The sequence below is a fragment of the Drosophila subpulchrella genome, chromosome X (genome assembly GCF_014743375.2).
Source record: "Drosophila subpulchrella strain 33 F10 #4 breed RU33 chromosome X, RU_Dsub_v1.1 Primary Assembly, whole genome shotgun sequence".
Classification (NCBI taxonomy): domain Eukaryota; kingdom Metazoa; phylum Arthropoda; class Insecta; order Diptera; family Drosophilidae; genus Drosophila; species Drosophila subpulchrella.
The window spans coordinates 5,404,085-5,431,670 of NC_050613.1; the positions used below are offsets into that span (position 1 = coordinate 5,404,085).

General features: G+C 37.1%; 2 protein-coding genes across 6 annotated transcripts in view; one reads left to right on the forward strand and one right to left on the reverse strand.

The window, feature by feature from the left end:
* Positions 1–27,586, forward strand: part of LOC119556215 — a 94,501-nt gene that overhangs the window by 502 nt on the left and 66,413 nt on the right. For 3 of the 5 annotated variants that reach the window (XR_005219965.1, XM_037868196.1, XM_037868195.1), the window contains exon 2: positions 7,650–7,771. The gene's annotated coding sequence lies outside the window, so the exon portion shown is untranslated. Of the gene's footprint in view, positions 1–37; positions 120–7,649; positions 7,772–27,586 lie in introns of those variants that run through there. The other 2 variants (XM_037868199.1, XM_037868198.1) reach the window with 2 other exon arrangements.
* LOC119556216 (leucine-rich repeat extensin-like protein 3) lies at positions 11,153–12,385 on the reverse strand. Its single transcript, XM_037868200.1, has 2 exons — positions 12,271–12,385; positions 11,153–12,198 (listed from the first exon to the last, which is right to left on the reverse strand). The coding sequence occupies exons 1-2, from the start codon at positions 12,278–12,280 to the stop codon at positions 11,309–11,311; spliced, it is 900 nt and encodes a 299-aa protein (XP_037724128.1). The 5' UTR covers positions 12,281–12,385; the 3' UTR covers positions 11,153–11,308.

Consider the following 27,586-nt stretch of genomic DNA (forward strand, 5'->3'; position numbering starts at 1 on the left):
CGAATCCATTTACCAACATTGAGCAATTAATTAGTGAGCTAGTCACAAAGCCAATTAGCAAAGGATAACAATAAAAAATAATCTGAATAGATAACAAATACGTATTTTTAGCAAAGTAGGTAATTACAATGTTTGAGAAAATATTATGATGTGATTTCGGTAGCTTGAATAAATTTTAATAAAGTAGACTTTGATGAACTAGAGGTCAGATTAAACTTTGTTTGCAACCGTTGGTGGAAACATTTTTTAACGAGAAAACGAAAAGGAGATGGCTTAAAAGGTCTATTAAATAATTGAAAAGTGATTATAATTCTCAAAATACTGTTTAAAGATAAACGATTTTTGTATGCAATTTTCAAAAAGATATTTTCAAACAGTATTTTCATATGACTATTCAAACTGATTGGACAATTACAATGTTTTATCATTGTCTGAAATATTATTATTTAAAGGTTGCATTGGTCCTAACTAGATATTTATAATTAATTTGCCTATTGAAAAATATAGGTTAAGATTAGGCAAAGTCTTGTTTTATTTGATCGTTACTTATTATTAACCCATAGCTTGAGGTATATTTTAATGCATTTGTAATATAAATTTTAAAATATTTGGTGTATTCTTTCGGATATCTTAACGTATTTTCTGTATATCCCGTATAGATAAGTTTGGGGCCACTTAGCGAATTGGCAGACATATTTTTAGACATAGCCCAAATAGTAAAAAACAAGAGCACAACGAAAGAAGAGGGAAAACGAATAAAAACCGACGACAAAATGCAGAAGCTATAGAGAATTGAGGAAAAATGAGAGAAATTCATTAATAAAAGACAGCAACAAGAACAAGAGCAAAAATTAAACGGCTGCCATCAGGCTTTCCCCTTCTCTCAGCCATTTCCCTTCCGTTTTGTCCGCTTTTCCTTGTCCGGCACAGCTGTGATCACAAGAAAAGAAAAGAAAAAATTCGGAAAATGAAAATGAAAATTATTACATATGCGTAATGGGCGTTTTGTTGTTGTTGCTGCTGTTATTGAACAAGATTTCCCGAGCTACAGCTACAACAATTTGGAAAGCGGCAACTTTGACGAAGGTTTCTTTAGGCTTTTCTTTAAATACCGTGGCCACGCATAGCATGGGCCAAGGAATGATGGACTAAGGCATACAGCTTTATTGATTTAGGGTTTTTTCCCAAAATACATACATATTTTATATGGTAGTATATTGGTAGTAATACCTTAAAAAATAAAGCCTTAGTACAGTTATTGGTATGTAACAGTCTGTTGGAGTACCTATCCTATAAATATTGGACCTACGAATAGTGATAAATCGTATCAGTTCTAGCTCTTTTCATGGGTATTTCCCTAGTATTAATTGCCATTCACTTGATTTTCCTGCTTTTCTTTGCATCGTCGCGGTCTCATTGAAATCTCTAGACTTCCAATACCCCATCTCTTTCGTACACCACGCATCCGTCTCTTTCTATCGGTGGCTGGCAAAGTTTTGCATTATGTTCATCTCGTCTGGCGCTCTTCTATATCCCATTCCCCCATATGTGGCTCAAGGCTATCGCATAGACGCACTTTCAGCGCCCTCGTCGATTTCTTAGTTTTATTTCTCGTTTTCCATACATTTCTGTTGCTCTCGTTTTGGTTTTCTTAATTTTTATCAGAATGTTGCCCTCATAAATTTGGGCGAGCCAAAGTTTTTTTTGCAAGGGCTTTGCTTAGACACGATTCGAAAATTCATATGGTAACTAACGTCATGCTTACCAGTGTAGCTGATAAGATTAAGAAGATTTTACTTTAATTATATGGACTTAGATGTGAAATTTAAAGACCAATAATAATTTTAGAAAAAGGTGAAATTTCTATAATTCTCTTGTGCATTGCAATTTATATTATTTATTTAATTGCCCCAACAAAATGTTTGCAGTTTTTTAAAATAATTTTTGTAGTAAAGTTAACAATTTAATTACACGTTTTATGATATTATTTAGTTCTGGCATTTTCTTTTTGTATACAATTATATTATTTATGCTATCCCAAAAAATAATGCAGTATTTTTCCCAATATGAATTCAGGCTTATAACTTTTCAAAAGCTATATACTTTATAACCTTGATTTAATTTCCATTCCACTTTTCCCCTTTTTATTTGAGCCATTTAGTTTTATCTCCCTCCGGATTCGCTGGAAGATTAAATTTTTTTTCAATTTTTGTTCCATTTATTTCAATAAAATTAAGCCAGAAGTTTTTGTTGTTAAACCGAAACTTCCTTTTACGATTTTCCTGCTTTTGGTTAGCTTAACTGCTTTCCGCCTCCTTTGACCACCCATTTCTTTTGTGTCCGGAGCAACAGGTCCTCTCATTTCTGGGATTTCTTGTTATTTATTTGTCTTTTTCTGTATTATTTTCATTTTTACCGCATTATTTTTGGGCGAATAAAAGTGGTCCAAAGGCCTTTTTGCATTGTGCTGAATTTTCCCAGCGATTTCCCGTGGAATGTGAAACTAATTGCAGCTGGATTTGGGTGGGTGGAAAACGGAATGGCATACAACTAATCAGAACGGAAAAAGAGCAGAAAATTCTGTAAATGAGAATGGGTTTTTCTGGCGGAGAAAGAGCCAAAAGAAAAACGATTTCAATAAATGTCATAAATTTGCCCGACAACTTTACAAAGGGGCCGGGGGAAGTGGAAAGCAAAGGAAATGGCTTTTCCCCCAAACCGCCCCCCCCAGGCCCCGTTCTCCTCACTGATTATCGTCTGCTTTGCTGTCGGCTTGTAATCGCTTTCATTACAGCAGAAAAAAATAGGAAAAATGAAAAAGAAAACTGACCAAAAATAATAAAATAAAAAAAGCAAAGCGAGAAAGGAGCAAAATGCAAAATGCCATGAAAATGGAAAACCAACATGGCCATTTCCACAAAGAAAGAGGCGGCCAGATAAAGTACTGCTTTCACTTTTTGGCTTCTCCTCGTAGCCAGTAATTTATTTGATTATATTTTTATTTTTTATTTGTAATGATGAATTTAAACTGCCGTCTTGTAGAGAATATATCTTTTATAAATATCTTAACCACTTTACTGCGGTTTCTGTGGTGTTTTTCTTATCTTTTGTGTAAATTTTTTGTACGCTGCGGCCACTGCAGAAATTTGGGCCACAACAAAGCCAAAGATGTACAGTGGGAAATCTCATTTTTATATAGGTGGGTTGTGTGTATCTGCACACTGTAATAGTATCTGGCGGATAGATGACCTGGTTGTGGTCGGAGTCTTAGGTAAATGTTTCAGGAAATGCAAACTATGAAATGCAACGGAGCTGACAATTAGCAGAATAATATTCCCAATGTCGTTCTGCACCAGGAAATTAAGTTATTACTATAGCTTGCTATCATAAAAAAAATACTATTATTTGGAGCATTGAAACAACCACACAATTTTTTTAAACCTACAGCGGGAAAAATTAAATCGAACTATCGACAACTATTTCATTTATAATTACAAATATCTTCTAATATTTTGAAGATTTTAAGTTAAAAATTTTAAGCTCTTTCATTGATAATTAGTTGGTGATTGCTGAATTAAATATTCTTAAAAACTTTGGTAGCTTTATTTTTGTCCCAGCTATGCAAGAAAAGCCCCTAAAGAATATAACATTAAACATATCTGTACCTTTTATTTGTAGGTCGATATTATTTGTACTTTCAATGGTTTTTACGCAATGGTAATTCCATTAAATAATATATTCAAGTTCACACAAATTTATTTTGTTTAATTCTTAAAAACCGTATGTTTATACTTAATTTGTAGCCAGGAAGAATTTATGAGTAATGTAATCTATAATAAAAATGGTTCCTAAATTTATTATTCTACTTCCTTAAATATAAATATAAAACAGTAATGCGAATACAAATTACTAAATAAATGCCTAAAGCATACAAATAATACATAAGGCTTACATTTTTGTAATCGCCGGTTCGACCAAAGAGTTATGATCAATAAAATATTTTTTTTTGTCAGCGAGTTCCCCAAGGTAAATCACTCGCCAAAAAATATTACATTTGCCCCACTGGGCATCCATTTAGTCTTAGCAATTTGCTAAATACTTTCGCTCCATAGTTTCATATCATGTTTGGCATTAAAATGCACTTGCTTTTCAGCATGCAAAATATCCATTATTTGCCTACTTTGTGTGCGGAAAATTCGGATATTAAATTGGCAGACTGCATTGTAAACGGAATATTGTTAAAATTGTGTCTAATCTTTTGTGTATTATGCGAAGTATTCTTTTTTTGTTGTTATCAGGTATACGTGGGTACATATGTACATATAGTGCCTGTGGGTTAAATTAGCGAAATTACAAAACAGACAGCCATCGATGTTACACAAAAATCCATTACTAAAGGTGGACTGCGCTGTCGCAGCGACGCTGAGATGACGGCGACGGCGACGTTGACGTCAACCTTCGCAGCAAACTAAAAGAATTTGGTTCAAGTGCCAAATGAAATATTGACTAGGCAACGAGGACCGCGAAGATGAGACTCTGAGACTGTAAGACTCGGAGACTGTGAGCTTCTGAGACTGTGGGACTGGGAGTCTCTAAGAATCTGGGCATATGGCGGCGCGCGTGTGACCAGCTCCTCCCGTTCCACCAGTCAACCCAATCGCCAACGCACATCGCGTTGTTGCTCTAAAATAATAATAAACATGGCAAATATTTATTCCTTATAGACTACGCGGTAGCAGGCGGTGCGCAGTGGTTTCCGAAATGGGCTCTATGTTCTTGTCTCGCATTTAATTAAAACATAAAGAGAATTAAGGTGTCTGGCGAGCAGATGGTGCCATATCGCTGATATTCTTTATGATTTTTCTTAATTTGAAGTTAATGAATGACGACAGTTTATGGGCATTACGTGTACTACTAGTTTTTTTATTTAACTTAAATTATTTTAAAGAAAATAATTAGTTTGTAAGATAGATCTGTACTAACAACCAAATACTTTTAGTAGAAACATGGGTATAGTTTATATTATCAAGTGGATAGGCTTGATTTCTGTAACTAAACATTATCAAACGTGATTTTTTTAACCGTTATAAGAGCACTGTTTTAAAACGAAGGATACAACAATGTTTTTTTTAATGCAAATAAGGTTATTAAGGTATATTAAAAGTTTTATAAGGACTTCATTTTTTTGCGCAAATGTACTAGTCAGCTATAACCATACCTATTCAAAACAAACATTTCTTGTAGACCCATCTAAAGATATATTTCAAATATGTATTTTGGCATGTAGATGGGTATTGATAGTCAAAACGAAATCCCATTTACAAATTTAAAAATATTAAAAAATGTGGGCGCTAGACGGGCTTTAAAGTTATTGGCGTTTGTGGGCATGAACCTCTAGAATCTGCATGCCAAATCCCAACTTTCTAGCTTTTGTAGTGTCCCAGATCTCATACGAGTATCGGTATAATTAAGGGCTTGCTTAGATGTTCATTGGGGTCCTCCTCAGAGGGTGTCTAGATAGTCGATTCTGCGGTTTTTCCGAGCACATCGCGTGTTGAGACTGCGAGAGCATCCGAGCAGCTCGACGCAATGCCTGGTGTTGCTGCCGTGCTGATGTTGCTGTTGGCACTGTAGTTGCGACAACTACATAAACAGCTGTCATGGCCCTGCGACCGCTGCAGTCGCCACTTCTGCCCTGCTCCTCAGCTTTTTGTGAGCGTTTCGCCCTCTCCCTCTTTCTCTGCCCCGTGGCGGTCCTCTCTTTCTATCGCTTTCTATCGGCCTCGTGGCGTCTGCTTTTTCTAATAATAAGTTGCCAAAGAATTTGTTTTTGCCTGCAGCGGCAAACATGCCTGCTTTTTATTTTATTTTGCCTGCCTGCCGAGCATCTTTAAGGTGCAATATCCAAGTCATTTTTCACTTTCACTTTTTACCCGTACGTAATTTTCCCGGCCTTTGTTTTTGTTGCCAGCGATAATCAGCTTTAACATAATGTGACTTTCCGAGCACTCGGGGAATTCTAGTTGGCTATAAACTTGTATGGCTTGTGAGGTACGTCGAGGTTGACTACATATTACAGTGTTCAAAATTCTAATATAATGTCTATATATATATTATAATTATTACCGGAAAAAACAGGGAAATGACCAAAATCTTCAGACATAATTTAGACACATTATATTGAGAAATATCTATGTATTTAGCAGTCAGTCATTTAATATTTATCGTTTTCAGTTTAACTCTAGTTATACTAGTTTTACTGACCCCATTTTTTTAGGCTTGCCCTGAATGGGATAATAATAAGGTTACATATTGTTTCTATGTATATCTGAGTATAAAATTATTTTTATTTTATATTTTAATTTGTAATATTAGCAAGGGCTTGACGACGTTACATTCTGTTACTTCAAATTTGTTAAATGTTTTTAGGACAAAAATATTTTGTTATTCAGATCTTTGTTGGCGTAGAATGTAGTTGTTGTATTTGAACAGCCAATTTAATTTCCGTTCATGTACTTTTTTGGCTGACTGTGGCAATTCTTGGAAATTTGTGTCGCCAAAAGTTTTCGTCATCCTCTTGATCGTGAATGTTTTTAATTGAATTCGTTTGCCAGCACTGAGAAATATGTGATGAAAATAAAATAAAATAATATTTGAAGTTCCCATTTTCAAAATGTGCAAGTTGTACGTGTTTGTTGCTGTTTTGGGCCAAATTGTTGCTGTTATTGCCGCAGAGGACAACAGCGGGAAAGTGGGAAAAATGAACTGAGCTGCAGAAAGTTTTTCCTTTCCGTTGGGCGTTTTTCAATTGCTCCGAAAACTATTTTACTTACGTTCAACTTTCACTTACCAGTGGTGGCAAACTTTCCACGGTAACTATATGCCAGCGAGAGAGGATCAAGGGAAGGACATAAGGCTTTGGTGTCCAAAATAATTCAACCTAGTAATAGGGTTTTTAAGAATATATGAAAATATTTTCTAATTGAAGCTTAAGATAGAGCTCTATGTATTTGGAAATGCAACCAATTTTTACATATTGCTTTCTAGAAAGCATTTAAAAAGATCTAATTTTTAAAGAAATAATCACATCAAAGTGAAATTTCATACTAAATTATACATTAAAATACAAATAATGTATAATACAAATTTGAAATCGAGTGTTATAGGCTTTGCTTTTATCAGTTTTCGTCCTATTTTTTGACCACAGCTGTCTGCACTATATGTGTCTGCCTGTCTGCATCACTTTCCACTGCGAGATATTAATTAATAATTGAAATAACTGAGCTCGTTATAAAGTGAGGCACTTTCGGGCACGAAATACCCCGGCGCAAAAACACTCCTTACCCCGTAACCATACCCCCGGGAAAACCGTGTGTGCAGTTTCAAGTTTAATTTAAAGTTTAGTTGTAATTTTGAGCATTTTTCGTTGCGAGGGCAATTAAAAATTCAACGCGCAATCTACAAAATGAACCCCCCAAACGAGCAGTGGGTAAAAAAAGGGCGGCGGAAAAAATGTGAAAACTTTTTTTCAGCCTGGAGGAGTCATTTGGCAGCTTTCCACGGCTCTCTCTATTTATTTATTTATGTGATCTGCCTTAATTCACGCCACACAAATAAATGATGAACATTTTCCGCTTAATCTTTTGCAGAATAATCTGAAGTGCATAGTGGGGATTCGGCGATGTTTATGTGGAAATCTAAGGACAGGCAAATTAAAAAATAAATGGCCCATGATTAACAAACGTTACTTTGCCCGCCGGAATTTTTTGCGGTAAGTGTTAAATATGCTTATTAATTAATGCCGCAAAAATCCAACAAAATTAAGCGTCAAAAGCCGCAAATATTTGAATCGCGGCATAGTTTGATGTTTGCTTGTAAACCATAAATTAAGCAGCCACAAACAATTGCTCTTGTTAGCTTCACAAGCGCATTTATTAATGAAATAAATGATAAAAAAAAACTAATTTGTTAATAAAAAATCGTGCAATAAACACACGTATTTGATTGGCTTAAATTTGCATTTAAGCTGCTGGAATTTAAGTAAACAAAAATATTTATATGCGTATTAAATGCATTGTGTTTATGTATACTTTCCATTTTTTTCCTGAAATGTTTTTTATTTAAATTGAAAGCTTTTTGTGATTTGTATTTGCATACATATGGAAAGGAATCAACGCTTTATGATTACTTCCTAATTAATTTGCAATGTTTTTTGACATATTATAATTACTGTATTTACATAAAATAATATGCTTACATTGTACATTTATAGCTTTTAGCTTAAACATGTATATTTATGGCAGTGTGACAAGTATAGCTTCTCGTTGCCAAAATATTTGCAAATCTATTTGTATTTACTGACAGACTTATCATATTCATGCGTCTGAATTTGACGCATTTTTATTTTATTTTTCATTCATTTAATTTTCCTATTTACTTTTCACTTCAGCCATTTATATTTTCATCAATAATTGAACATTTTCCCAGCGGAGCCTTAAGCGTTTCTATAAGTCTGCATTTGTTTAATTAATATTTAGTTTCATTTCAATTTCAGGAATTTTTGTCTATTTGCGCTGACCTTTGATTTTTGTTTCTTAACCTTTTGTATTTCTAGTCCTCATTATTATTTATTTGCTTTCGCCTTAGGCGAATATTTGTTTTTACGTGGCCCTAAATAATTGTGATCTTACAATACAACAGTATTTACTTACAATATATGTATGTTTATCTAATGTCTCCATTGATTTGATTTGATTTATTTACACCTTTCCACTTCTCTATTTTATTTCCATCAAAAGACATTTTGCTTAAAATATTTTAGTTCTTATACTCGTTACTCGTAAAGTAAAAGGGTTTGTTGTCTCGTCAATACCAATCGAGAGACCTAAATAAAGTTTGCCACAAAATTTGCTCCCTTTAGCTCCCTTTAAAGGGTATCTGATAGTCGAGACACTCGACTGTACTGTTCTTCCTTGCATTCCTGTAAAATGTATTTTTTGATTTCATAAATCGTTTGGTATTGTGTATATTTCGGTTTTGGATTGCCTTCGTTTAGTTTATTTTATTTTATTCTCTAAATTCGAACGTGGAGTTTGTAAATGCCTGGCTTACCCCAGTTTACACCTTTTGCCCGTCTACGATTTTCGAATCTGAAAGAGTGAAACAATTTTGGTGGATTTTCCATGGGATGTCGTATCTGTGTGTGGACACACGAAGTATCTATGTTTGTCCCGCCGGACGTATGGGAATTTTTTTGGTGTGTGCGTGTGCATTTGGGGCGGCGTGCGTGTGAATACGAATGCGTTATTTTCGCCCAACTGTGCAAAAACAATTCGCGCGCCACTTCGCGCCATAAAAAAAGGCCTGAGATATTTAATACATATACACACAGTGACATAGATATATGCATGTAGACGGCGAAAGCCGAGCGAAACGCAACCAAACACCCATCTTTGCATTTAAAGTTTTGGGCATTTTATTGGTCCGACCCGTTTTGCGGGTAATGGCAAAAAGTATCCTTAGCCGCGGTCCTTCCATGTTGTTTCAATTTCGCCTCCCCAATTTTTTTCTGTCGTCTATTTTTTGGGCTTTATTTTTTGGCGGTCGTCGAATGCCCCAGTGAAATATGATAAAAGTCAGACGCGACGCAACGCGGCCTCCGCTGCGGCGCTTTGCGTTTTGATTTGTGTTGGTGACCCAAAATAAAAAAAAAATAAATAAGGGGAAAAGGAAAATGTATACGAAAACATGGGGAAAATATGTGAAAAGACGAGTTCTTTAAGTACTCTGATTTTAATTCTCGAGCCTTGCACACATATTTTGAAATAATAATAATAATAATAATTGATATAAAATAAGCAATTTAGTATACAAATACTTTTGTCTAGTATTTTTGTCTTTATTAAGTAAATAAAATAAAAAAAACTACTACCTTAGAACTAATGTACACATATAAATGCTTAAATTAGAACCAAAAAGATGAAGCTTGAACCTTTTAAGAATGATAGCAAATTTTTATTTGTCTGTAAAACATGTTTCCCACGCTTTTCAACTTTCTGTGAACAAATTTTTGCTTTGGCCACACTGGCGTTACATCCATAGTAAGAATTACATGTGCAAGTGCCGCCACAACTAAGTGTTTACCCATCGACCAATTATTATATTTGGGTAAAGTTTATTATAGTATAGTTCTTTAAATGATTTTTCTTACTTTAATATTATAAATAAAAACTTACTCTTTATAGAACCCACTCCACATAGTACAACGTTTATAGAATTGCTAAACATTTTTGGAAAAAACTTACCTTTTATTAAGACATTTACGCAACTCACATTCACGAAAATGTGAAGCATACATCAGCGTATATCAATCTGCAGTGAAAGCTACAACAAGCCATGAATAACCATCAAGGACTATTTTTCCCTGGCTGATTTAGTGACTTGGGGAGATTTCCGCGAGATTTTCCGGGCCCCACTTGGGGCCACCAACGGAATATCAAGGATGCTTATCGACAAATAAATTCTTTACCCTGTCAAGTGCCCTGCACCAGCCCAAGTGGGTGGCCCAGCGGTGGTATATGGCGGGATATAATAAATAGCCTGACATAGTAATGCCACAGACACTAACTCACAACTGTCGCACTGTTGTTGGGGCCCTTCGAGTGCTCGACCGAAAAGTTGACGCCTATAAAGCGGATATGGATGTGCACCAAACTGTGGCATACTTTTCTGCCCCCGGTCGTGGGGCAACACCACACCACACCCCACCCACTGCCCACTGCCCACTCCTAGCCGCTCAAAAAGTGTTGACAAATTTATGAGCTTGTTTTGCTTTTTCGCAATTTTTGTTCGGCTGATTGAAAGTTTTCTTTATTTTGCCGCCGGGCAAATTGATGACAATTGGAGAGAGGGCCAGACAGCTTAATCGTTCGTGTTCTATATTTAGATATATTTAATAATGGCTTTGATTGATTGCAAGAGTAAACCAAATTGCAGCTCGCTAGTTTAAATGGATCAGTGCTTTAACTTTGCAATATTTTCTGTATGGCTTTTGATGAACTTCAAAATGTTGAATGATATTGAAGCACAGCCACACTGTTTTGTTGAGAAAGTGCAGCCACTCTATTTTAGGATCAAATTCAATAGGCCACCCTTTATTTCTTGTATAATCAGTGATATATTTATTTATTCCTTTGGGATAGTTAACAATTAACTCACACTTGCTCAGCTATATTCTTTGAAAAATCGGAAAAAAAAAAATTCTGTATAGCCAATTTCCTTTGCTCAAGCGACGGGCACACTGGCCAACTTAGTTGCGCCTGGCGCTACAGTTGTCGACGAGGCTGGCCAGACGGCAGGTCTTCAGCTCGCGATCGAACCAGAAGCCGCTGGGGCAAGACTGGCGCCTCGACCTCTGCCGGTTGCATATGTAGTAGCGGCGGCAGTGACGCACATCGGCCAGGTAGGTTCCGTCGTCCTGGCCGCGGCAGTCGTGGCGCGAGATCAGCACCTGGGCAATTCCACTTACAAAGGAACCATCACCAGTAATGGTTTGGTTAGCGATTCCACCGCCACCCTCAATATCGGTTCCGTTCTTAGGCGGCTCGCACGTGGTTGTGGTGCAAGGCGGGGGGGAGGGGGTGCAAGGTGGAGTCCTGGTGCACGGAGGTGGTGGTGGAGTCCTAGTGCATGGTGGCGGTGGTGGAGTCCTGGTGCACGGGCGTGGTGGTGGAGTCCTGGTGCACGGCGGTGGTGGTGGAGTCCTAGTGCACGGACGTGGTGGTGGGGTCCTGGTGCACGGAGGTGGTGGTGGAGTCCTGGTGCACGGTGGGGGAGTTGGTGTGCACGGTGGTGGTGGTGGTGGAGGAGGTGGTGGAAGTGGCTCGCAAGGTGGGGGAGGTGGTGGACGAGGAGGTGGGCACGGAGTGGTGGTGCAGGGTGGTGGTGGTGGAGGTGGGCACGGGGTGGTGGTGCAGGGTGGTGGTGGTGGAGGTGGGCACGGGGTGGTGGTGCAGGGTGGTGGTGGTGGTGGTGGACATGGTGTGGTAGTACACGGTGGCGGAGGAGGAGGGCAGGGCGTAGTGGTGCACGGTGGTGGAGGTGGGGTACAAGGCGGTGGTTCTTCCCTAGGTGGATGGGCGAGAGCCTCTCGACAGCCGGCGATCGCCGCCAAGCCGAATGTAATCAGCAGCAAGTGGTCTACAAAAAAGCACATAAAAAAAAGCACTCCTTGAAATTTCCGATAGAAGGATATGGCCCGGAGCTACCCACAAACTCTCATGTTGCTTTCGATGATGCTTTAGCTACTGCAGTTTCTACTTCTCTGCTGGAAAACGAATGTAGTTTGCTGCAACCTGGCCTCTTTTTATATCGCTCCGCCGGGGAGACTTTATCTTGGCCGGGAACAAGGAAAGCACTTGAGATCGGTTGAGTGGTACACGAGCCATGATCCCCGTCACTCTGCTAATTAACGGGAATAGGCGTTGTGCGGGCTTAGGGTTCCGGGTTTTGTTCATGTTAACAGCCTGTTTTTCACCCTCCAAGTGCAATGTTTTTGCGCAGATTGCCTCTGAGGCTCTTGAAAAATATAACTACTAGTTTAATTCATTAAATTCTTATTTCTAACCACTATAGTCGAGTGCTTTGACTATGAGATACACGTTACTCTCTTGAGAAATGTTTAAATAAATATGCCAAGAGAATTTCCCTGGCGCCACGTGAAAAATATGATACTTAGCAAAACCAAAGGTATCATGAAAAGAAAGCCGACTTAAGCATAGCGAAGTTTATAAGTTGTATAATAAGTTTTTTATATTATGAGTTTATATACCCCTTCCTACACTCAAGAAAAAATAACTTTTTTCGGAGTCAAATGAAGAACGAACGATATCTAAAGTTAGGTAAGTGCGAATTTTCTTGATCTAAGAACAAACATTTAAATCATAATACCGAAATAATGATTTCGAGAACGAACCTTTTTGATCCAAAGTCTAAAAATTAATTAAAATAAGTACGACACTAGGTTGTTTGAATATAAAAAATAATTTGTATTTAAGAACGACCTTGTACTTAACTACTTGTATTTAAATTCTTTTTGTTGACAATTATAGTTTTACTTAACTTAAAAAATTAAATTAATGCTAAAAAATGTTTAATCTTATTTGTTTTAAAAATGTTGGTAGCGCCATAAGTGATAGATGGGAAAACTCTTATCCCAACCTCGGCTTAAGCCTGCGACCGATCGCTGGACTCGAGCTCGGGACCTTTCTCAACAGCTCTAACAGCTGAAACACCCTGAAAATACGGATTTCTGATTAAATTTTTGATATATTCGATCTAAATTTTTCGAGTGTATGGCATCTATATGATAAAGTCTTTTTTTGTTCGTTTTAAATTAAATACTTGATTTTGAAATACTAAAAAAATGATTTCCCCAAGAGATGAAGATTTTGTCAATATAAAATACCCTTTGCAAGGGTATATAGTTGAAATTGCCTGATAACTGATTTCGCAGGGCCCGCCCCTTTTTGGCCATTGCGCCTTGACTCCGGGCCAGTGCAAACAAGAGATTTCGGTTTATGGCCCGGCCCGGAAGTGTTAGGCCAAGCGGCCAAGTGGACAACTGGCCGAGAGCGGACGAGTGGACAAGTGTCGGCCATTTGGCAGCCGATAAAAATGGCAAAGAGCCTAAGGGGGCGTGTGTGGGTATGCGTAATAATTTCCCCGTTTTCCCAACCTTTCCTGCAGCGCGGTTGTAAAAACAAAAAAAAAGAACGCCATGTCCCCGTGTGTCCCGCATGTCCTCGACAATTGAAGAGACGGGGGGTTAAAGCGCTGGACAGTTGGCAAAAGTTTTGTAATTAAATATGGTTGTTGCAGTTAAGATTTATGAGCGATTTTTATACCAATGAGGGGAGTTTTTTGGGCGAAATGAACAGTAGTCCAATGTTTTTCCACTTCAAAATGAAATCAGCCAATAAGCTTTTAGTATTTTGTAAGGACATACATTTTTGGATTTTCGCACAAAATAGGGTATACACATTTTCAATTAGGGGGCTGTAAAGAACAATTTCATCAGACTTATTTTTCTCCAGATATATTGAGAAACTCGTAAATATTAAAATATATGATTTTTCAATAAATGGTTATATATCTTTTGTTATGCTTAAACATTTTCGAAAATCTTAAGAAAATTCTGCCAGGGTGCTTGTATATATATTTATCTATAGGAGGAGCACCTTAGTCCTGTATGCGTTAAAGAGGATTAAAAGGTAAACACTTTATAAAGTGTAAATCAAAAAAATTTAAAATGTGTCCAGTAAATATTTTAAAAAATTAAATCATTATCATTATCATTATAATAACTTATAATATCAGCTGCATCTTTCACCAAACAGGGTACTTTTTCCGATGTCATACGCTTTCCAGCTTTTAACAATGCACAGAGGCAAACAAAGTAGCGATGACACAAATCTGGCCACCTCCACCCACTCCTGCCCTTTGAACCCTCGCACTGCGATCGTAAATAATTATTTATTTAAAGTGTAGAATATTTCCAAACGGCATAAGCAAACAGAATCAATTGTTGTCGCATTGGAATATTTATGCACGCATTTACATTCTGACATCTGTTGGGTTCTCGAGGTGCCTTTTTCTGACTTTTTTGAGTTGGGCATTGTTGGAGCTGTGAAATTATGTGAGTTTGATATTTATTTATATTCAAAGTGTGGAGTGCTTTAAAGCCCGCATAAGCCCAAAACTTTCATTCGTTATGGTTCAATTGGATTGAGTTTAATTCACTTTGTTTCATTCACTTGGCACTCGTAAAGCTACACCCTCGCCAGCAAACACGACTTGGCCATTTGCCGAGCAAAATTACTCATACGCCGCGTGTGATGTGAATATTAAAAAGCAGCAAAGTTTATGATAAATCCGCCTTTCTCCGTCTTCCGTCTGCGAGTGAGCAGAAGTGTTTATGTATATACTTATATATATGTGAATAGTTGGCGAAACAATCTCGGATTATGAATGAACTTTGGCCAGTTGGTTTAGACGGAGATATGCACAAAATAGTTGAGTTTCTCCGAGATTATGAATGAATCACTTTGCGGCTAAAAAGTTGCCTGTGATTTAAGCGATAGCCGAGAAACTTTAAAGACGAGAAAGTGGCTCAAAACTTTAAGGATTTTAATCATTACCAGAACTTGCAGCCTTTTTCAGTTGCCTTTGGTTGCCCGTAAGTTCAAATGAACTTTATCGCCTTTAAAATAAATCTATATTATTATTTTTCTACTGACAGTAGTTCTTAAATAACAAATCCCAAAGAATGTTTTTTAGCCCCAAAGTTTTCCTTAAAACGCTTTTTCTTCCTTTTTCACTTACTAGTATCTTATCGAATTATGTGGCAAATTGAATATAAAATATATTTACATACTCCGGTGCAGTTTTCTAGGAGCTCACAAGCACGCCAACCCAATTATTTACTTTGCTGCTAAAAGTGGCAGCTTCACCTCAGCCTTTTGTCAGTCAGGTTTTCGAAAGGGGCTTTTTCACTGGGGGACTTATCTCTGGCCAGCGACGACCATCTCAATGAATTAGTCGAGCAACATAAATTAAGCACTTAACTGTTGTAAAGTTTTTCCTTAAGCGGAGGCGGCTTCCTCTGTAAAAGATGACCTCGCCCAACAAAAGACAAACAGAGACACGGCTCAATGGAAATGCCCATCTTTCTTCTCACACCACACCCCCAGTCGAGATGAAGAATGGGAAATTAAATTAAGCACACACACATGCCTGTTTGTGCAGGAAAGGATTGGATTTAAGGACTGTTTGTGCAAGGACATTGTATCAACAATTTCCAGGCTTGAGTGTGTGTGCTACGAGGCATTGTAAAACTCATTAGTGAAGTGACCGGAAATCTTATGAAATCTACAAAAAAGTAAGAAACATAGTAACAACGAAACCAAAAATAAAAGACAAGCTACAGGGCTTAAGCTTGCTCTGCACTAAAAGAAAGTATAGGCAAATATATACAACGAAAAAATATTTGAATCGTTCTATGTATTTGAAGAAGTAGTTCTGATATGTAATTGCAACCATTGTGAAGGAGATATATCCAAGCCTCGAAAACATATTTGATCTTGTGTTCGTGGTTTTGAAAACTAGTCCTCAGTTTGTAAACCTTTTGCATGTTATTTTCCTAAAAGACTTATTTCTATGAGCCGAGGCCATATAGGCCAACTCTATCAGTTATGTTCCATAGGATTGCTCGGAAAATTATTGGAGAACTATATATAACTTCATTGTTTTTGATCATATCCTGTTCTGTGATTGTAATCGGAAGACTATTATTTTAAAAGCATATATCCTGCCGACAATGTATTTACAAAAACATTTTTAACAATTTGCGTAATTTGTTCGTGATGATGACTATTTTGTCTAAAGTGGTGGAGCAAAAATTTAAAAACCTATTCAATTTACAAGGGTTTCAGCAGTGCGTTTGTGAAAACCCAGGTCACACAAATATATACATGTCTACATATATACATGTATTAATAAGATCTTTAGCAAGAGTTCTTGGTACTTTGTGTTTTATTCTTAATTCTTATGAATGTGGCACAATCATATTTCCAACAGTACCTTGTAGGGTATCGGGACAAACCTTTTCTAGGATATGAAATTTTTTTTTTTATTTGAGGACATTATATAGTTTTTTGTTTCTTTTCTACAGACGATAACTAAAAAACAACTTTTTTTTTATTTTGTGAACTAGAAATTAAACAACCTTATTTGCTAAAAATGAACAACTTTATTTGTTCAATTTTAACCAAGAACTGAAGTAGAAATTTTATTTAAGTGTACTGTTAAATTTGTATTCCATTACTGTACATTTTCAACATTTCTTTAAAAAAAATAAATCGTTTTCATATCTGCATAGAGTTTTAGTGTGTATTTATCAGTTCGTCACCTTACCCTACAACATTTAAAAGTAAAATGAAATATTGGTTCACGCCAAGAGCTGTAGTACTTAACTCCGCTGGAATTTTACCATCGATCTTTACAGGAATATGCTCAATAGATGTTAGCACATTTCCGCTTTTAATCCTTTGAAAAATATCTAATTTTGAAAAAGTGACATTCAAAAAACGAATCGTTTCTGTGCCCTGCACTTCCCTAGTATTTCAAAATAAATATATTGAAATTTTAATTTTCATAAGCACGTCTTAATTTGCTGTTGATTGTTATTTAATAAGCTACGATTTCTTGAGCCAGCTAAGTTCACACTAATTTAGAAAATAAATAATCCTTGATTTGTAGCGGTTAATCCACGTTTTTCTCCCCGTGTGGCTGAGGACTCTTCGAGGTGGTCGAGTGGGTGGTGGCCTGTGACAGGTTGGAGCAGTCATGCATGTACTTCAATTTTTCAGCAGAAATGAGTGCACATTTGACAAAACACACACTTGCTCACACCTTTCGGTGAGCCCAGGAGCCAGCCGAATCCCTGCAGGACATATGTCCTGTCCCTCGGCCCGCATCCCTTTTCATCCTCCCCCCCCCACTTTACATGTTTTTTTTTTATCAGCTGCCGCTTCGAGCGGGCCAAACTCCGGGCACGAATATATATATGAAAACTTTCCACAAATATGTGTGTCCTGCCTGTCCGTGTGTGTGCGTGCCGCTGCCACTGTATGGGTGTGTCTATGGTAGCCTAATTCCAGCTCATATTTTATAACAGCAGCAGAATCACTGCATCGGACTACACGGTTTTCTGCCAAGACAGCAAAATAAGCCAACAGACAGCAAAAAAAAAAGGAAAACTGGAGAAAACCGAAAAAAATCTGTAAACAAGACAGACCTGTACAGGGAACAAACTGTGGGGAGAACTACGTAACTACATACGTGAGAACCGGGTATGGGCCAAAATCAGGGGGTGTGCGATCTACGGATTTAGTGGGCCGAACAAGCTATAGTGGGTTAAAACCATCCACAAAACGGAATAGTGAACACGGGCTTTGCGACATTTTTACTCAAGTAGAAAGCGTACATGTTCCGAGGAAAACAATGTTACCATTGCTATCAATACCCTAAGGATACAAAAAAAGTATTTTAAAAACAATATTGGAAAAAGAATCAATTTAATGTTGTACGAACAGCTTGCCTATTTAATAATCCGCTTTGGATTTACTCACACTAAAATATTAAACGCTTGCATTTTTGTTTTTATCGTATGAAAATTTAATTTAGTTTTGTTCAGCTCAACAAATTGTTTTGAATCTATTATGCAAATCAAGAATTTTAAATTAAGCCCTAACAATTAGCTAGCAATGTCCATTAAAATTCTATTTACATTTTATATTTTCATTGGATTTCAGTCCAATTTGAGGTCCTACAAGTTCCGCCAACTAATTGTACAAATGTTTTCTTTAAAAAACTTTTGAGCTACCTGTTAAATAACATTCTTTTGTTGCATTTCATCTTGCTTCCATAAGCAATTTTTCTATGCAATTATTATTCATTATTGGCAACAAAGAGTTTGACCAAAGTTTCGCTTAAAACTGCTATGAAATAACGCAATAATAACAATAATAAATATAAAGAAAATATTACTTATCCATATATACATATATTTGTATAGGTATGCTTAGTTTCTGTACATATATTTTGAGCACACTTTTGTATGGCAAAAGTTTGAAGAACTTTTCTTTCAGGACGGCCCCTCCCACTCCTAGGGCCGCCCACCTGCAACCCCTGCCCCCGCCCCTGATACGCCCCCTTTTTCCCAACAGCAAGCCTTGCAAATTGTTGAATAATTGCAGTTGTTCCTTTGCCTCAGTTGTTGTTGCTGTCGTGTGGCAGCTTTTCCATTTTTCCACGTCGCCATCGCGTTTTTGCATGCAAATTTCCCAGTGTTTTACAAGTGCTGCCAACGTGTCACGAAATGTCATTTGCTTTTCGTAGGACCAACGCAGATTTAAAGCAAATCCTTTCATTACCGAAATTAATGTGACCATTCTTCAACTAAATTGATGTAATTTATCGTTTAACAGTGACGTCAAATTCCAAATTAATACAACCTTCCTTTCCTCACATATCTGACCTTGCGAAATGCCAGCTTCGTTAATGTAATGAACACCGTGTCACGATAAATTTTTATCAAGTCTAATGTGACCATGTTTGCAAACGAAACATGCATGATAAAGATAAGATACAAGTACATGAAATAGATATTATTTCGTGAAGAGTTCGTGAGTTACTTGAGCTTTTCGCCGATCACGCGTACACCTCAACGTGGAAATTGTATTTTGCGTTTGTTTCCTTTTTTTTATTTATATACCCATTGTGTTTGTTCCCATTTTATTGTATTTCATTTTATGTTATTTGATTTTGCTGCCTTTGCCCTGCTTGGCTCAATTTTATTTATTTGTGTTTCACGTTTTGTTCGAATTTTGTTTTTAGGTTTTACTTATTTCTTGAAATGTTGCAATCGCAGCAACAAAGCTCCTGAATGAAGTGTGTAATGGGTGGATTTGGGTGGCTTGGGGTGGCTTGGGGTGGCTTCGGTTTAGGGATAGTTTAGGGACTTCGGGAGACCAAGGCGAACAATTAAACTTTTTGGGCAGCGGGCAGAATAGGGGATTAAACTTAACCGGACTGGATTGGCGGCACTTGCAACGATTTGGTGCACTTTAGCACACTCAAAAAAAACAAAACAAAAAATACACACACTCACATTGGCAAGTTTGGGAAAATCCACAACAAATTTGGACTCCATTCAGCTTTTATCTGTTGGCTTCATTGTACCAAGTTTATCTACATCTTGCCCGCCGCATTTGCCATTTTTTATGGCGCCCAAATTGAATTGTTAAGCGTGTGGGCGTGGTGCGTGGGCGTTTCGAGTATCTGTTTTTCTTAGTTTTATTTTATTTTTCCCCTCTTCAGATAATATTATTCGAAAAAAGTTTTGTGCGTGACTAAGCGCTGAAAATGTTACTCTGAGCACCTCTCGCTCTCTAAGTTTTTTTTGTTTATGTTTTTTTTTTTGACTAGTTTGAAGAGTTTGGTTTGACCGAAGTTTTCGATGCTGCTTAATTTGTTGTTGTTTTTTTTTGGATATATGTTTTCTCGGATGTGTACAAATTTATGGGTGTTGAGAAGTGTTGCGAAACTGAATAAACAACTTCTATTTGTGGTGTTTAAAGCCACAGATATGGTGTGTTTATTTGATTTTTGGTAAATATAGTTGTTCATTTTGTGTATTTCTATAATAATTATAGGCTTGCAGTTCGAGATGAAATTATGAAAAATATTTAATTATAAAGGTACTTAAAAGTACCATAAGTCCTAAACAATTTTATGTGATAATGTGATAAAAAGGCCCGTAAAAATTAATAGAGTAATATTTTATTTGTTATACATTTTTTATAAGATATATTTTTGTTAATTTTAATTTTTGGGATACTAGTAGAACAAAAACTTTGATACTTTCTTCAAAATTAAAAAAGACAAAAACTATTCGGGATTTAATAAGCTATTGTTAGTTTTCTTTACAGGTAGGTACACCCAAAAAAAAAACCAAAAGTATAGACTTAATAAGCGTTGTGTTAAAAGTATACAAAAGTTAGTATAAAAATGTAAGTATTAACTCAACACTAATTAGTTTCAACTGTATACTTTGTAGTGTAAGTGCTCTACCAAAGAGTATAAAGCGTAAACCTGTAGTGTTATTTTTAAACTAGTCATTAAATAGTTTTTAATGGTGTGAAACTAGGACAATAGCGAATATTCGAACATATATTTTGGTGTAAAACCAGGACAATAGCGAGTATACGAACACAGAAAATGCTACCGGAGTTGGCGTTGCTTGACGCGTTAATTATTATTGCCTTCCGGACGATCTCGGACGACGCAGCGCTCGTCATTGCAGGCCAAGTTCCCCTATGTGAACTGGTGCGGGAGCCACAGAACCAAGACCGAGGTGAAGAGGAGTGCCAGGATGCAGAGCGTCGATAACTGGCAGGCAGCCTGGGACAACTCCGCTTCGGGTCTGATCGCCAAATGCTGATGAAGACCACCGGGGCAAGAGTTCGGCCAGCGACGGCAGCCTTCGCAGCGAGTGTACTGCGAACGCTGCGTCGCATCGAGAAGGAGAGGAGAGAAGCTACAGCCTAGGTGGCTACCATTGCGCTAAGCAATACCTTGCGGTGATACCGCGCAATCACAGCCCCTACTCTTGTTGCTTGTACTTATTTTAGTCTGCATATACGTGTTAGGTAAAGGAATATAAAAAAAAGGAGCTAAAACATGTTATGTGTGTTGCGCAAAATATGAAAATTTATGAAATAATAACAAAATAATATGTGAAATAGAAATAAAAGAAAAACAACATACAACTTGATTTTATTGGGTTTGGGATACCACGAAAAACAAAATAGTATATATTTTATGTATACTACAGGCAACGGGGAAATCGTATAAGTTTTATACGAAATAGTATCAAATGTATACTAACGATTTCGATAAATAGCTTAAAAAGTATACTACGGCCCTCTAGATTAGTATAAAATGTATACGAAATAGTATAAAACGGAGACTACATAATATAGCTTTTATACTAAATAGTATAAAAAGTAAACTATCAGCATAAATTTCAGTACACTGAGTGAGTATAAATTGTATACTCGTTAGTTTAACTTTGATAACTTCGAAAGTTTCAGTTTAATACTTTGGGTGTCATAAGGTTAATACGCATCTTATCAAGATATTTTTGATACTCAATAGTTTAGTTTCAATGTACAAATAGTTTAGTTTCTATGATCATTTTTTTTTGGGTGTATAAATTGAGTGTAATATATCAGCGAAAAATGGGTTTAAAAGTATATATTTTGAGGTAAAAGTTGTCAAACTGATTGTTCTTTGCTTAAAAATGCAAGGCATTCAAATTAGATGTCTCAAGTGTGCGGAACTCTAGAGATGGGTGACTGAAGTCCTAGATTCGATTCGATGATGTCCCCTATTCATAGGGCTCATTCAATTAAAGTGGCTCCCTAAGGGTCTGGCCAGCTGAGAGCTAATGAAAACTACGGCTCGACCAATTTTTAGGAGGCAAAGTCGAGACAGCAACAACTTCTTGTGATAAGTGTGCAAACAAATTGAGAAATGCAACAAAAATGGCAACAATTAGAAGGACTAAGAGGCTGGCAAACAGCAACACCAACAAGGACATTAAAATGAATGGCTAGCCGAGGACCCAAGAAGAAGCTAAATACATTGTCCTGCTGTCCAGACAAGCGGACAGGTTTATAGGGGAGAGAGAATGGAATAGAACAGCGGACAATGGCCAAAAGTGCTGAATATGGCTTACAGGTCGTAAGGTGAGCTAGCCGCTTTTTTGCCTTACTCTGGAGCACTGGAAAAAAACAAAGCGAAGAACAAGCGGCCAAATTACTAATACCCATGAATGTTTTACAATCATTTGCATTTGGTTTAACACATGACCACTCTAGACTGTCTTTTTAAACTGTCCTTTCCTAGATTTTTAAAATTCTTTTGAGCAAAAGTGGTTTTTTGATGATCGAAAATTGTTTTATCTGTTAGCTCTGCCAGCTTACTGGCTCATTTCAGTTAATCAACCCACTTAAGGGGCCAGACCGAGAAGGGACCGAGTTGAAGAACAGGGCGAAAAAACTTGGCCCAGTTGAACACGTTGATCTATATGCTCACTTGGGCGAATTCTATTAATACTTTTCCGACACCGCTCGCCATCCGTCCGTCGCCCAATTCAGTTAGCACCTGGAAAATTTGATTAGCCTTTATACATATGGGGATAATAATTCGCAAATGTGGCATAAAAAATGTTTGCTTGTAACTCGCAGCGCCATATTCATTTATGCATTTATAATTGCCCAGACAAACGGTTTATCAACCACCAAATATGAATATGCACACTTCCCACCACTTCCCCATAAACTGACCACACATTTCAATATATTTGAAAATTCATTGGATTTCCAGCCACCGTTCCTGGGAATTATATTTTGTGTGTGCAGTTTTTAATTTTTAATGCCCGGCGAGCGGATGTTAAAACTGTTTCGGCCGCTGGGTAAAAACGGGGAAAAGGTGGAGATTGGTGGCAAATAGGCTACCCTCAAATCCGAACATTTGCTCGATCATAACCAGACCAAAACTGCATCAATTTTAATGGGTTTAACTTTGACGGTGTCTGTTTGATTAGCAAATTGTTTCAGAATTGAAAGATTATTACTGTTTGGCGTGAAACTAATTTAGATGATGTTTTTAACGTAGGGTGATGCTTTTAACGTAGGTAATAAAATTATTGAAATTATAATTGTAACGACAGCAAGATTCATACGAAGTATTTAAAAATTATTTTTTTTATTATATTCGTGTACTTTTTAACACATATTTTAAAGCAGGCTTAATAGAAAATAGTTTTATATTAAACGACATAGCTATTCTATGAATATCTAAACCCCATTTAACACATATTTTTGGAAGTACAGGAATTTTAAGTTCTAGACAGCTAATTTAAGCGGATTTTATTGCGTTCCATTTATCCTGAAATGAGTTTCATAAACGACCTGAAAACGTATCGGAGAGTCCCTAGTTTATACCCGTTTGCCTTAATGAAGCAATTATGCATTCCTTAGTTAACCATTTCGAGAAATGGCCCAGAACGACCGGCCAGTGTCAAAGAGAATGGAAGAAAACGCATTTAAATGTGTTTTGTCATTTGGCGGAATATGTGATTGCTAGCGCCATCCCGCTCACGCTCCTGGCCATCTCGGTCCGTTGGCCAAAACTGTGCGCGCAAATCCGATTATGCGAACAAAAACCGTTACGTCCGCGAATTACTGTCGGGAGAAATAAAATGCAACATTATTCTTGTGGCCGTTGACTTTGGTTTCGGTTTGCCGCCCATTTTGCATGCTGTCCATTGGCATTGCGTATACGCCCCGTATTACTCTTCTATGCATGTGTGTGTGTGTCCAGTGCTGGCAAATTCCATTGGACTTAGGAGGGGGCTTTTCATTTTTTTCATTTTACTCTGCAGGGGGTGGCTATAAAATACTCGGGCTTTTATTTATAACGACATCAGAAATTAATCTTGCATTATGTGCGCGCGTGTGGAGTTGTTCGCTCAGCTTATCCTTTTCATGAAGTTTGTTGTCGTCACACACAGCCATCCAGACACGTGCTAGCACTCACTAACGCACCTGTTTTGCTTACATATGTGAAAAGGAGACCAAAATGTCAGAGGTGATTTCATTTAAGGCAATACTTAAATAGTTTTTGACAGGTTTTAAGAATTGCTTTCTGAGAATATCAGTACTAATGATATATTTAACTTGTCCATTTGCGATTGCAAATTGGTGTGAATAAAAATAAATAGTACGAACTATCAAATAATTTACATTTCTTTTTAACAGGAATATTACATATCAAGTGAGTAATATTCGAGCACAGTGTTCTTAAATTGAAAACATTCATTCTTGAAAACCGTTCAGTTTAATGTTCTCAATATCAAAACATCAATGGTGAGAAGAGAAAAGTTATATATAGAGAAACTATATATATATAGTACGAATTATCAAATAATTTACATTTCATTTTAACAGGAATATTACATATCAAGTGGGTAATATTCGAGCACAGTGTTCTTGTATTGAGAACATTCATTCTTGAAAATGGTTCAGTTTAATTTTCTTAATATCAAAACAAAATGGTGAGAAAAGAAAAGTAAAATAAAGTTTATTTAACAACTTTTTGATAAATAAACACTATTGACTGGCAAAATAGATTAGATGTTGAGATAGGCTAAGTACCGCCAATTAAACTTGATTCAAGAACATTGAAAACATTTTCAACTTAAAAAACTTTGTTCTATACTTATACTATACATATACTTACTACTTCTATCTTCTGTTCTTGAATATCCATTTGTAAATATTTGTCTGGTGGCTGGCTGGCGTCACTTTGCCTTGGATCGTTTGTCAGTCATGTGAGGGACTGTCGCTCCGCCCCACCCCCAGCTCCAGGGCCCCGTCCATATCCATCTCCTAGTCCTCCTCGGCATCTCTGAGTCCTGCGCCCCTCCATCTTCATCTCGCTCAGCGTTTTCTACTTGCGTGTTCCCCGGGTTGTTCATGAAAAATTACAACTCTCAGCATCAGGCGTAACGTGCGATAAATTCCAAACGACACACATATCTACATATGTAGTAGGGATACAGGTGTATCTGTACGTTTGGGTGGGTGTAGCTCAGGTTGATTTTGAAATTCGTTGCGTGTAGGATAATTCATTGCTTATTATCTTTTTTTGAAGCTGCAATTTTTGGGGCTTACCATTCTTATTACCTTGGAATCTGCTTCCTCGGTTATTTTTTTGGGGTCGAGGACGGGACTGTGGGAGATAGCAAAATGCTTTATTAATTTAGTGTGTGCCTGGCCAGCCCGAGAAGTACAGGGAGAAAAAAAGGAAAATATATTTTAGCCTCATTAGATGAGTTGTGAAAACATTATATAGGTTTATTTGTTGATTTTATAGACATAAGCAAAAAAACTTTGGTACATTTGTTGGAAATATCTTTATCTTACAATAAATATACCGAAAAATATTATTTTACTCTTTAAATATATTAAATGAGGTATAAATATTTTATTTTGGAGAGCAAATTCAAATTTTGTATAAATCTTAAGAATTTTAAAATAAATTCATCTTTGAACCATATATTTCAGAATGAGTCAAGTATGTCATTGTTTAAGCAAGAATAGTTCAAGTCGTTTCCATTAAAAGACTTTAAATAATCTAATTGAATCTTATTCTTCCTACAATCTTTAGTCACAAGAAATGTATTCTTTTTATGTTATGTAAAGTTGACAATATAATAATCTTTTAAGATAAGTTTTCAAAATTAATTTCATCTAGTCATGGTTATGGCTGCGAGCTCGGAGTTTTCGTTAGTTTGAACGATAAATAAATTTGTACTATATCTAGCTTTGCTTTAATTGTGAACTGCAATGGTTTTTCTCTCAGTGTTGAGGGAGAGAAGTAAGACCTGAGCATGCTAGCCAGACAATCGAGCCTAATGATTTATGAACTAGGCGCGCCGAGCGTGGCCGCAAGTATATAGCCAGGACAGGACCTGCTCGTCCTACTCGGATTCTCCGGGCTCCTTGCCAGCTCCGCCATTCCTTTGCCTTGGTCTGCTTCTCGCCCTTCGTCCCCTCGTCCTGTCGTCCTTTCGCTTTGTGGTCCTGGTTTCTCCTCTGTCCAGGATGATATATGATGCCGGAGTTTAGCGACTGCTTAAATGAATTTTTCACACTGCAACCATTCCATGCTGTTGACTCGGAACAAAAGTCACCCAAAGTGGTTATGAAGATCCCAACGACATGATGAACGAACCGGCAAAAAAGGCCCCGGAAAAAAGGCTGCAAAAAGCGGTGACAATTATGGGTAATTTTACCATGTTCGAATCATTTTCGAGGGCTTCGAAGGAGCTCGAAAAAAAATGGGGAAAACCGGAAAAGTGTCAGAGGGATGGCTCAGTTAATGTAATAATTATAAGTTCCGTCTTTGACTTCCAACAGCTACTTACTAAGTAGGCAAGCTATGCATGAATACAATATATATCAGTTATATAGGATTTATTTTTTGTAACTAAATTCAATTTGGATTAATATAAAAATATAGAAAATTTAATATTAAGCTAATTTTAAAGAAAAGGTATTTACAACCAAAAGGAAATGATCTTCTCGTCTCCAAAACTTTATATTTCGCACTTCCGGCTGATGTTTAAGCCATTGTTTCTTTTATTACTGTTTCCATTATGGCCATTACTGGACAATATCCCTTGAGCTTCTGCTGTGTCACCGGGTGCATTTTTCGCTTACAGCCAAAAATTATTGGCAGAACTTCATATTTCAGTCGAGCGGAAAAAGCGAGAGGTAAAAACTTTTGCAAATGTCATGCAGGTGATTGGGGGGGTGTGTGGGCGGAATGGATAGTTGAGTGGCCAACAACTCAGCGGACTCCTGTGCTCGCAGCGAAATCATTTATTAAAAGGCAACGAATAAGAAATTGATGGTAGGTGGAGGTGTGGAAATGGGAAGACTATAGAGAGAAGGATCTAAGGGGTTTTCACCCACGACTGACATTTGCAGCGCAGCCGTTTGACAAGTTTAAACCTGCACTTAGCTGAAAACGCGTAGCGGAGACCATTTTCCGGGAAAGTGGGCTGCAAAGGGTTTTCCAAATGGGGGTGCTGGCTATTTTTGGCCAGCATTTGCGTCAAATCAAGTGGCCACTTAGTTTCGGGCGTCGTCATTAGCTTTCAACTTTTGCAAATTAAATTTTGAAACGTTCAACGTGTTCACGAGGGCCGCCTTGGAATTCTGAATTCCCAACACCATCTCCTGTGCTCCCCCTTCAATTTCGCAGTCCTTCACTGGCGAAAAAGTTGAATACCAAAATTTGTTGCGTTTTTTAACTAAAAATTGATACGGATTTCAGTCAGGTAAATATTTTTTAATATAATGGTATTATACTGGTATTTTTTATTAATAAT